Below are 12,652 nucleotides of genomic sequence, written 5' to 3' on the forward strand. Positions count from 1 at the left end.
TCTCGACTCCTCGAGCTCATCGTCTATCTTTGGGGACTGCCTCTCTAGACTTTGACACATATCTGCCCAAGTCTAGAGAAACCATTTAAAACCATTTTCAAAACTGGGATTTTTTCCACCGATTTTTCTAATTTGACTGGGCTATATCTTAATAGAGACTGCAAAAAATTCGTAACAGGTCAAAATAGAATGTTATAGAATATTCAGCTATCGTTCAACCTCACGTCATATATTGTCGAACTCTCTCAATCACTTGCAAACAGAGGAAAGAGATTGTTGACGTCATTACGGTATGTCGTAAATTACTGCATATTCTTTGGTGTAATTATCATTTGGGCCATTTTATTCAAAGATTTTGGGGTTAAAATTTTATTGACGGACATTATTATATATTATTTATAATTACATAAACGTTGTTTATACTTATCTAATCGATGTTTAAACTAAACTGTGTTATGTTGTCCTATTCTTCGGCGGTTGTGCTTTTAGTACTTTTTTATACTTAGTTGTTATTTAAAAAAATATATATATAAGATGGATTTTGATGAAAATTACATTTTGAAAGATGATTTGGATATCTCAAAATTATCGATTATCGTTCTATCTCCAAATTACCGATTATGGATTTCCTTGAAAAATTTATTTGAGGACTATAACTATAACTATTTTGACGAAATGGACGGATCTAAATTTTAGCACTTCACTTTTTTTCTACGGACACATGGTCAGTTTTCTAATATATCCTTATATCTATCACATATGTATATTGGCAATTGGAGTTTTTTCGTCTGGGCTAAAACTAACACAACGGCCTCTTTTCTTTTTTAATTTCATCGCAATCCATGTCAATTTAAAAGAATACAAAGAGTGTTACAAAATCATTTCCCCTTTAAAACAGAATTTATAATTTGAAAACTAGGAAAAAACTACCTGACATTTAACATAAAAAACGGATAAACAATGTTTGAAACCATGGAAAAGGTACAAATATAAATATATGTATAAATATGAAGTTCGCTACCTATCAAAGATTGACGTTGTTGCCAAGAATATTCGCTGATTAACTAAACAAGCTTTCATTGTGCATGGTGCAAATGTAACAAAAATAATCATTGATTAAAATACAATCAGTGATTACTTAAACGCTGTTTAAATACAAATTGGTGCAAACGGCCATTAGTGTGCGAACACAGTGCAGGCAGGTTTGCCGCTTACCGGTAGTCGACGCCAATCTGGATACCTATTCTTGACATCGTTCGCAACTTTGCGTATACGCATCACGTGTTGTTATAAACAGGGTGTCCCAGAAATAAGTGCAAGTATTTTAAGGGGTGGTAGATCTCGATAAAAGAAACAAATTTTCTCTTTATCGTTTTTCAAATAAGTCCAAAATAACGGAGTTATTTTACTTTGAAAATTTCCAAAAAAAATTATTTTTTGCTAAAATTTTGAGAACCACTAGATCTTTTCTGGATTTTCTTTCTTGTAAATTTAATCTACTACCTATGTTACCTTGTTATCAAGAAATTATTTTTTTAAATAAAAACTAAAAAAAAATTTAAAAAAATTTTTAAAAAAAAAATTTCGCGAAAAAAACTTCATAGGCATGTTTCTGGGGTTGAACTATACTACCAGTTAAGTTAAAATACTTGCACTTATTTCTGGGACACCCTGTATATGGGTACATAGTAGCCGAGCCGCGCGCCGCCTCGCGCTTTTAACCTTGAAAAATTAAAGCGTGTTATCAAATCGGCTAGCTCACATTGAAAGCAGGTAGGCGCCGTCAACCAGCGTTCATCGGCGTTCTCGCTTTTACCGGAACGAAAATTTATTTATTTCTGCTTTTGCACGCGCCGACGGCGCACAGAGGGGTATTAAGAACTAAAAGTTGGCCACAATTATGTTTTATGATTTTTGTGCTTTTTTGCTAGTAATATTAATTATTAGAGGAGAGGGTGCTAATATGGAACCCTATTTTGTTTTTCCTACACAATATTTTTTCCTCTACTCTGAAACCCTTTCCACCGATCAAATAGGGCCATTCTGTGTAAAACCAAGAACTTGGATGACAATGCTATATATCACGTAAATAAAATTTAAATTAAACTCACAAGATAGAAGAAATTACTTTGAAAATCGCGCTAAACAATTTTCGGTATTTTTTCAATGAGGGCGGTTTATGATTTTAAAAAATTATATAATCATTGACAAGTATAAATCAATCACAGAACTTGCTTTTTGAATATTCTGACTTTGACAACAGAAAATTCTTTCTGTTCTTGTTGGCGGCTGTTCTTAGCAACCGCTATAGTAGCGCGTGGTAGCGCCAGATCCTTGATTATGGATGGCCAGATCGCGTACAACGTACAAAACAATTATACATTTTGGCGGGGTGCCGAGCATTCCAATCTAAATTTATTTCCTTTATCTACTATAGAAAATGACATTCTAAATAGAGAGCAAATCATATGTCAACTTTTGACATTTTCGACAAAATTTTGACAAAAAATAGCAGTTTAGGGTGCCATGGTTGTACTAAAACAATTAATTTTAAACCAAGAATCTTTGAAAAAATAGATTTGATCGTCTAATGCATTTAGTGTCTTTTTCCGATCTATATTGAAAGACAATCAAAATGAATAAAGGCCTAACATACTTACATAAGTTTAATAAAGAAGGAACTCACTCAATAATTTTAGAACGTACTTTTAACTTATTTAAATAATGATGACGTAAAGTTGAACGATCGCTGAACTGACTGTACCCTACGTCTTGCGCGTCTTTTTTCAATTTATATACACAATTATTGAGGTCTCATTAGGCTCAAAGTTAAATCTCTGAAGGATTTTTTATGTTTGTCTGTATTCTAAGCTTCCTTAATGGAGAAGTTGGCCAAAGATCAACCCCAATTAGTTGGAGACTTAAAGTTTTAATGAGGCAGAAGCTTTTTATACTTTTGCGCTGAATATATTTTTACAACTCATTTCACTAATTAAGTAGAACAAAAGCCTTTCAAGAATATTTCTTTTTAATTAAAACCAGTAATTTTTGAAATAGAGGCTTTATGGTATTTAATAACAATGTCGTAACTATTGCACTTTAAATAATTAACTTCTTCTATTGAAGTAATATCCTGTCTCATATTTTCAGAAAAACACTATTATAGAAAATAAAATCTTTGTTAAATGCCTCTATCTTCATCAAATACACACAACCAAACTTATATTGAATCACTCTTTATTTCTGACTAAACATGTTGCAAAGGAAAAATGTTGGATTAACAGATGTATAGAGGGGAACAATTATTGATCTCATTGAACAAAGAATGCCCCAAAGAGATGTAGCAGAGATAGTAGGCGTTACCCAGAGAGTTGTATCGAAAACATATGCAAAATATATATTTGGAACTCTCAAGAACAGGCCTAGACAAAGTCGTCAAAGAGTCACAGTTGAACAACAAAACCACCTTGTGTGCCAAATTGCTAGAAGAAATCCCAGTGTTTCTCAACCAGAGCTACACAGACAACTTCTGGCACCTACAGGTGTGAACGGTTCAGTTGAAAGAAAATAAGAAAAAGGCTTCGTGCTCTAAGGTTGTATGAACAGAAGGAGAGAGTTACGGGTCCCACAGTCATCTCGACAAAATAAAATTGACAATTGAGAATTGGCAAGATGTTCTTTTTTCGGATAAGACTAGAATTGGCCAAAGATCAGATGACCATCGAATTCGGTTTCTCAGAACTCCAGGAAGACGAGCGAGATTCCAGGCTGCCAAATCTGTACCAAGACATAAATTGACAAGACATAGATTGACATATTCAACTGTTTTTGATTACTTCCTGTTTCACCGGAAATTACTACATTTCTTACAACTTTTGATTTTTAAATGGCACCCTCGGTATATTTTTACTTTATTCGATGGAAAATTACATTCTGAATAGAATGACATATCATATGCCATTCTATGTATGACATATTCTCTTAAAAAATGACATATTCTCTTAAAAAAATCGTATTTTATATTTCAATCTATGGCTGTGTGAAAAACACTAATTTTTAATCAAGAAGCCTTGGAAAAATAGATTTGATCGTGTAATGTTTTACACGATCCGGTTAAACAGGTTTTCCTGTCTTATCCTGGCTGGTTAAAAAATGCCCAAATCGCATTTTTAATCATATCTCAATTTTTTTCAAATGGAACAAAGATGGCTTATTAGCATATTTGGAAAAATATTTTTTTATGAATAATTTGGTACCACACACTTGGTATTTGGAGTCAAATTGTCGTTATGAACCGCATGTTATAAATGTCAAAAGTTGACATATGATATGTCATTCTATTCAGAGTGCCATTTACAAATCAAAAGTTGTAGCCATTTCCGGTGAAGCAGGAAATGGCCAAAAACAATTAAATACGTCAGTCAATGCTAATTTATCACATACTAACATACCAAATCTCGTTTTATTATCTGAAAAAAAAAGGTATACGGGTGAGCCACTTTTGAGAAGCACCCAGTATAGATTTTAACTATAGAAAGTGCTTAATAAAACAAAAAGATTAAACAGGACTTCGTTTGATTATGATACAAAATAGATCAATTTGAAATAGTCTAGAAGTGTGTCAAACAAGATTGCAGATATTGATAGGCTGAATTTTAAAACCTTTCTATTATTTTTACTAGAAATAATTAAAATAGAGAATCATAAATAATATGTTCATTCATAGTTAAGAGTCTGTAGTACCTAAAACACCCTGTATTAAAGAGAACTAAACTTTTTTTACATCTTATTGATCGTGCGAATCTTTCTTCGTTTTTTCTTATTAAATTAACGAGATTGGGATCTATATTGGAATAGCTGAAAGTAATTCGACTGGGGTTGAAATTTTAATAACTGCCTTCCGGGCATAGTTGGAAATCCAGGTGACATTCCGGAAGGGAACTGTGCAACGAAGATGGGGAGAACCGGAAGTAAGGCAGAAGATAAAATTAAATTGCTGCTTTATTGTACACGAGGGGTATAAAAATAGGAAGGAAATATGAGATAAATAAGGGAAAATATGTTCAGGGTAACTCAGCAGTATGGATACCGGGTCCAATATAATTATAAATATAGCAACCATGGAAGGTTTGGTTTGGTTTGGTGATAGGAAGGGAATGGTAGCCAAGAAAGAACGATAGGAAAACAATGGTAGCCAACCTTGAGTAACATTTTCTAGTGTATATGTTTTAAATATTTCATTCGAATTCGGACTCAAACATACAGTGTCACAGATAAACTCTGCATGAAATGGGATTTTATTTTATTAATTTTTTTATATACCGGATGTTTCTCAAAACTGGCTCACCCCTATAACTTTTTTATTTTTTCAGAAAAGAAAACGAGATTTGGTATGTAAAGCAGCCCATACCTTATCAAACAAATTGCGCAACAAAGCGATGCGAAACGTTGCGTTGCACAACTGCATCACCCATACACTTGGTAAAATTTTGATCAAACTTTTTATTAAAAGTTGTGCCCCATTGTTTGAGAAACAATCATGTCCCCAAATGCCATTGCGTCAATTATTATCGTATGTGCCCTAGATGATGTCGATGTTATCAAAAAATGAACAAGAAAACAAAGAATTTGAATGAAAGAACTAAAATATTGCACAAGGAAGCACAACACACACATACAGTACACAACGAGTTGCGCAAACAGTCCCGTTGCACACAAGAATTCAAACATTCTTGAAACTCAATGAAACAATTGCGCAACGCATCAAATAGGGCCATACATTGGAAACTTGTTGCGCAACAGCTTGTGTTGCGCAATTTGTTTCATAATGTATGGGCTGCTTTAGTAAATGATATAAATTAGTATTGAATGACACATTCAATTGTTTTCGGTAACTTCCTGTTTCACCGGAAATGACTACAATTTTTAAATGATATAACCCTCTATTTTTACTTTATTCGATAGAAAATGACATTCGGAAAAGAATGGCATATAATATGTCAATTTTTGACATTTTCGCTTTAAAGAATTGTATTATAAATTTCAATCTAGAGTGTAATTCCATGTCTGTGTTAAAAACACTAATTTTTAATCAAAAGGATCCTTGGAAAAATAAATTTGATCCTCTAAAGATTTTCGTATCTTGTCCTTGCCAGTTAAAAGATGCCCAAATCGTATTTTTAATCATATCTCATTTTTTTTCCGATGGTGGTATTAGCATATTTGGAAAAAGCATTTTTTACGAATAATTTGGTACCACACACTTGGTATTTCGAGTCAAATTGTCGTTATGCACCGCATGTTACAATTTCAAATAAACCATATGCGGAAATGTCAAAAGTTGACATATGGTATATGATTCATTCTATTCAAAGTGTCATTTTCTATCAAATAAAGTCAAAATATACCGAGGGTGTCATTTAAAAATCAAAAGTTGTAGTCATTTCCGGTGAAAAGGGAACTGACCGAAAACAATTGAATACGTCAATCAAACCTAATTTATGTCATATACTAACATACCAAATCTAGCTTTTTTTATCTGAAAAAATAAAAATGTTATAGGAGTGAGCCACTCATGAGACGCACGCGGTATACATAAAAAATTTACTACAACAGTTTTTTATAAAATATCACACTTCATTATTCAACAATTTGTTTTTAATTTAAATTTGAACTAATATTTTTATTTATCCATTTTAAAGATTGCCGGTGTAGCATTGAATGGAATATCTAAAAGAGGAGAATGCGAAAAAGCTGTAGAAGAAATCAGATCCGTGGACAACGTGCAATATCGAAGAATATTCGGCCTACTGAACGATGTGAACCTCGAACTGGACCTCTTCTCCAAATACGACGTGGATAGGATCTTCGAGATCAGAATTCTGTCAGTTGACGCAGGATTTAGGGGCAAAGGAATTGCCAAGGAACTGTTCGCTCAGAGTGAGACAGTGGCCAAACAGAATGGATTCAAAGTGAGTATGGTCGACAGAGTAATACCACAGCGTATTCTGACTTATCATCATATCGCATATCCAATATCCCATTCAAAACTGTATTAACTCGAAATACGAAAATTTTTCAGGAAAAACAACAGAGTGAGTCTTAAATAAGTGCAAATATTTTCAAGGCTGGTAGATCTTGATAAAAGAAACATATTTTCTCTTTGCCGTTTTTCAAATAAGTCCAAAATAACCGAGTTATTTTACTTTGAAAATTTCCCAAAAAAAGTTTTTGCTTAAATTTTGGAAACACTGGATCTTTTCTGGGTTTTCTTTCTTGTAAATTAAAATCTACTCCCTATGTTGCCATATTATCAAGGAAATATGTTTTTAACTAAAAACAAAAAATCACAAAATTTTTTTCAAAGAATTCCAAATTTTCAATTTTTTTTTCGCGAAAAAACCTCATAATCATCTTTCTAGGGCGAAATATACTATCGCAAAAATGTTTGTACTTATTTAGAACTCACCCTGTATAAGCGACTGTCAGATGAAAGGCTATACCCTGGCATCACTTATTTTTTAAACCATACGTAATTTTGGTAAATTTGCAATGTATATTAATGTAATTGTAATTTTCTGTTTCCAAAAAAATCCTTTATAGTCTATGCGGCAGACCCTCAAAATAGGGTAAAACGTAGCAAATTGGGTTAAAAGGATGAAACTCGCCAGAGTTGTTATTTAGACCATTTTAAATGATTTGAGCCGCAGCACCCCAAACTTCACCCCTTATGATGATGGTTTTACCCCTTTTTTACAAAAAAGGTTAAAAATATTCAAAATTTTAATGCCTGCGCCAATTGTATAATATTTGGTGACATATTTTTATAAAATTTAACTAAAAACTAATAACTCAATTATTAATTATTGTTATTAATATTATTATTATCAATAAACAAAATTAAACTGATATGTTTATCATCCCTACCCTAGAAATAAACGCAATATCGTAATTTTTATACTTTTAATAATGTTTAAACTGCTTTAAGTGACGTCACTGACTGTGTATAGTGGAATTAACACAAGAAGCAATATAAATTAATATATTATAATAATTTATGTTGAGCAACGAACAAAATATTAATCATTAAACCGTTTGCCGGTGAGTAGATTTTTTATTACAATAGGTACCTACACTAATTGCATGGCTTCGGTTTTATTTTTTTTGTTTTTTAATGTAATATTTGCTTCTTTGTATCAGGAAAAAAAATGAAAAAATATAAAAATAAAATAACGGTACCGCATCCCCTAGATAGCTTAATAGATTGGAAAAAATGTTGTATCTGTCAGACTGGTGGTGGAAAAACTGTTGGTCCTGCCATTAATCCAGTTGTTTCGCTTCGAAATAAAGGATATGGTACTTTAGCTTCTAATTTACTACTTTTAACTAATTACAATCACGTACTTCCATCTGGAATGCAAATTAATTGTCTTAAAGGGGAAGGACAAATTGAGCAAACATTAATCGAAAAAAAAGCACTGTGGCACAAAGCATGCAACTTAAAACACATTTCACCAAAATTTGACATACTTCTCTCTTCATTATCTAAATCTAATGAGGCAGCATGTTGCTGTGAGTCTCAAGAACAATCTCAGGCATCTATTTCGCATATTTCGCAACAAAGGGGGAAAATAATTCTGCTCGAGCAACAAGATCAACAACACCATTGGTAAATGTAAAAAAAGATGTTTGTTTCATATGCACTGAACTAGGTGATAAAAAAAAAATGTCTGCTACTGAGGCAATTTATAAAAAAGTGGAGCACTCTACTAAAATTCTTGGTGATACGCGCCTTCTAGCCGTACTGGCAGAAAGCGATTTGGTAGCCCAAGAAGCCAAATACCATCTTGGCACGTCTATACAAAAGAAGAAAAGAAAGAAGACGTAATGTTAAAGATGAGCAAGAAGATACGGTTATGTGTAAAAGTCTGGAAAGTATGTAAGTAATCTGGAAAGTATTATTGAGAATTGTAACTCCATAATGTAGTAACTAATGTGGGCGACAGCTGCAGGTCATCAACTGGCCGTTTTACCAACTTAGAAGGTGTATCCTGTGTCCAGATGGAAGAAGCAGATGGACGAATAATCATGCACATTAAAGGCATGATTATTAACGGAGCCAAATCGGTGTTAATTCGTTGTACTGACACTGACATTTTGATTTTAGCTATATCTTTTTTTCTTCAATTTAACCTAATTTAACTACACTTCTAGAAACTGGGACTAACGTTTGGTTTAATAAAAAAAAATAAGTTTATATTTAAAAAACTGTTTGTCCTGCCATTAATCCAGTTGTTTCCCTTCGAAATAAAGGATATGGTACTTTTTTTTATTTTTTATTTTTAGTATTGCCCAAATTGGTACAAAGAATTCTTGACGGCGCATCCAAGGAGGGGGGGGGGATAACATTCCTTCTCCCCCCATAGGTGCGCCCACGTTCTTGTCACAAATTTAATTACATTTTTCGTACCAAAACTTATAAAAATATCCAGCATTTTGGTCAGGATACGGTAAATATGTTAAAGAATGAAATTTTGACACTTAAATCAAATATTACAGCCGTAGAGCCCAAACGTTAGGTTATACAAAATTGGCGTATTTTTTTTAAATTTTCATGTTCGAATTAGTAAAAAAAGACACTGAAATTAAAAAAAAATATTGAAATAAATTTGTGAAAAATGTTAACCCCTTAAAAAATAAATAAGGGTTGCAACCCTACCCCAACGGGTGAAATTTTAGGTGCTGCGGGTAAAATAGCTTAAAATAACTAAATAACTATTAAAATTAATAAACCTATTAAACAACTATGCCAAGTTCCATGCTTTTAACCCATTTTGCTACGTTTTTTTATGGACCGCATGTACTATTATGGGTATTTCGCCACTGCACTGCAATAAAATCTACAAAATAAAATTGACAAAAAATGAATGAGCAGTGTGTGCCAATAGATTGATTTTGATTGCAGTGCAGTGGCGAAATACCCATAAAGGATTATTTTGGAAAGTTGAATCCGCCACATAGGTATAGACATTTTTTAATTTTCTGTTGTTCCTGTGGCACTCAAATTTCAAATGTAAATTGTATATGTTTTAGAATAATGTGTAAAGATCTTTAATTATACCTGGTCTGGTATAGAAGATCTGGTCATCGAGACGGCATGGTATGAATTTTAACGTGTAAGACAGTGATGTAGACGGCTTAATAAAAAATTAAATGTATTAAAAAGAGATAAAAGTTGGGTTGATATATTTCTTCTATACGATATTGCCGGATTTTGCATCAAAATTTCAAACCTTACAAGTAGGCGTTTACGAAAAATGTTGCAACTAAGGTTGGAACTTTATTATTCACAATTAGTTACTCATTTTACTACAGCTGTAAAAGTAAAGATTTCAGTTAACGTCTCCTTTTTGCTGCCAGGTCTAATCTGGACGGGGCCTACTTTGTTTACGCGGAATCCAAACCGCGGTCCTCGGCCATATCATGGTCAATGGCCTACCGACTTGGCAAGTGTCTAAATCGACTCTTACTCACGAAATATCCGATCTCATCCGGCCTCAAACCGACGTGAATGAGCAGTGTGTGTCAATAGATTTTACACTTTTGCCTTTTATTGGACGATACAGAGTTTCGAACCGGTCACCCGTCCATCCACTAGTATCGCCTTACGTCGCTTAACTACAGCTGTAATAGATTATAGTAGTAGACAGTACAGTAGTAGCGATATGACAATTTTTAAAATAGTTTATTTTTTTTCTACACACATTTTCCTACACACGTAAAAACCGACAACACCGCTTCTTTACTTTATCTCTCTGTCTGTTAACCGGTCGTTTATATTCATCTCTGTCGCATGCATTAAAATACAATCCACGCAGTTGAAGTGTCCAGGATAGTATAGTTAATCAATTAGATAATTTGAAAACATTTTTTTTTAATTTAACCTCTTATACAGATCATGAAAACTGATGCTACCAGTTTATTCACGCAAAAAGTTGCAGAAAGTCAAGGCTTCCACGTGGAAAAATCTATAAATTACCACGACTACAAGGACGAAAATGGCCGTAGGATCTACGACACCCAACCGCCTCATTTACATTACAAAGTCATGGCCAAACTGATCTAAAGTGATAATTCCAAGCCTCTGCAAGAAGAAACATGGACGAATGGATTTTGTTTGTATTCTTTTCTGACAATAATCGTTCAGACAGAGGGTCGATGTTGTTACTTGATTAGTCAGTGGCGTATCAAAGCTATTAAAACGAATTAATTTAAAAATATTGACTCACAACACCATAGTAGTTGATTCACAGTTACCCATCTTATCTTGGTTGCGTCACCATGTATAAATAATTTATCGAAAGTTCCTATAAGTTAAGTAACGCCACTGACAAACTAGAAAAATGTTAATACTGCCACTGCCATGCAGAATTACACATTTAATAAATAAATCTAAATATCTTCAAAAAATAAGTTCAATTATAATGAATTTATTATTGATTTGTTACAAAAAAAGACAAATATTAACTTAATATTTATTGTTATATAGGGTGGTTCTTTAACTTGAAATACATTTAGTAAATCAAAGATATTTTTTTTTATCCTAAATATGTTCGGATACGTTGCTATTTCAAATGTAAGAAAATGTTATACGTGTCCCAAATAACTAAAATAATAAAAATAAAATTGCAAATATTCGTTTTTCCGGAAACCTTAAGTAGTATTGTATTCTGAATTTTTAAACTTTTAAGTTGGTATTTTGACACAGCAAGGGTGACATTAAAATTCTCGTCGACATGTCCGAGCATATTTTGAAAAAAACGTATATTTTATTTACGGAATTTATTCTGAGTTACAGAATCACCCTGTATGTGTACTAATAAGAAAAATTATAAAACTATTGAGATATTTTTGGAATATCTAATCTGTTTTTCGACTATAGTTACTAAAAAGTTACTATACTAAAAAGGACCATTTATTGGGTAGGCCTCATAATATATCAATACCAAATTCTTTAAACCTAGTTTAAAAAAAATATTTAAATACATATATAAAAAGGACTATTTTGCACATAGTCTTTTTTCAAATATATTCTTTGTTATATGCCAATGCGGTTGCAACTTAATTGAATTTTTATGTACCTATAAAGAACGATATTGATGATATGGGGCTTACACTTTTAGTGTTATTATTGGAGGAAAATAAACTCCCTTTTATTGTAGAAATAAATGTTATTCTAGTTTTTAGAGGCAATCTTTTTAGGGTATACATTTTTATATCAGAACTTTATAATAAATACTTTCCGAGATAAATACTGTTCAGTTTTATTTCTAGTTTGATTGTTATTGGATCTACATTTTTTAGAGATAAATAGCATGGGAAAATGCGAGATTTTGACTTAATAGAGTAATTACTTATTGAGTAGATCAAAACAATTTTCAAAAGTCAGTACCAAAATCTGCGTTAACTTTACTTTATATTCGTACCTACTCAACAAAACCGTTGTGTTTCAATCGACCTAGTCAAGCTTAACAGCGCTTTTAGATGTAGCGGACCGTCCGCGTGTCTTTATATTAATGTGTTTATGTATGGCCGTCATCTAGACGGAGCATACGCGACCTATGTGAAGTTGTTCATATAAACTGATGGTGAT

The 12,652-nt window shown here is 32.6% G+C and overlaps 1 protein-coding gene across 2 annotated transcripts in view; it reads left to right on the forward strand.

The window, feature by feature from the left end:
- Positions 1-12,300, forward strand: part of LOC115875860 (dopamine N-acetyltransferase) — a 29,155-nt gene extending 16,855 nt beyond the window's left edge. For both annotated transcript variants that reach the window (XM_030891396.1, XM_030891395.1), the window contains exons 3-4: positions 6,702-6,971; positions 10,955-12,300. In XM_030891396.1, the coding sequence (XP_030747256.1) occupies positions 6,702-6,971; positions 10,955-11,125 (441 nt within the window). In that variant the 3' untranslated portion in view covers positions 11,126-12,300. The remainder of the gene's footprint in view (positions 1-6,701; positions 6,972-10,954) is intronic.
- The last annotated feature ends 352 nt before the right edge of the window (positions 12,301-12,652 follow it).

Source organism: Sitophilus oryzae, unplaced genomic scaffold (assembly GCF_002938485.1).
Source record: "Sitophilus oryzae breed Bouriz unplaced genomic scaffold, Soryzae_2.0 scaffold_1396_pilon_pilon, whole genome shotgun sequence".
Lineage (NCBI taxonomy): Eukaryota > Metazoa > Arthropoda > Insecta > Coleoptera > Curculionidae > Sitophilus > Sitophilus oryzae.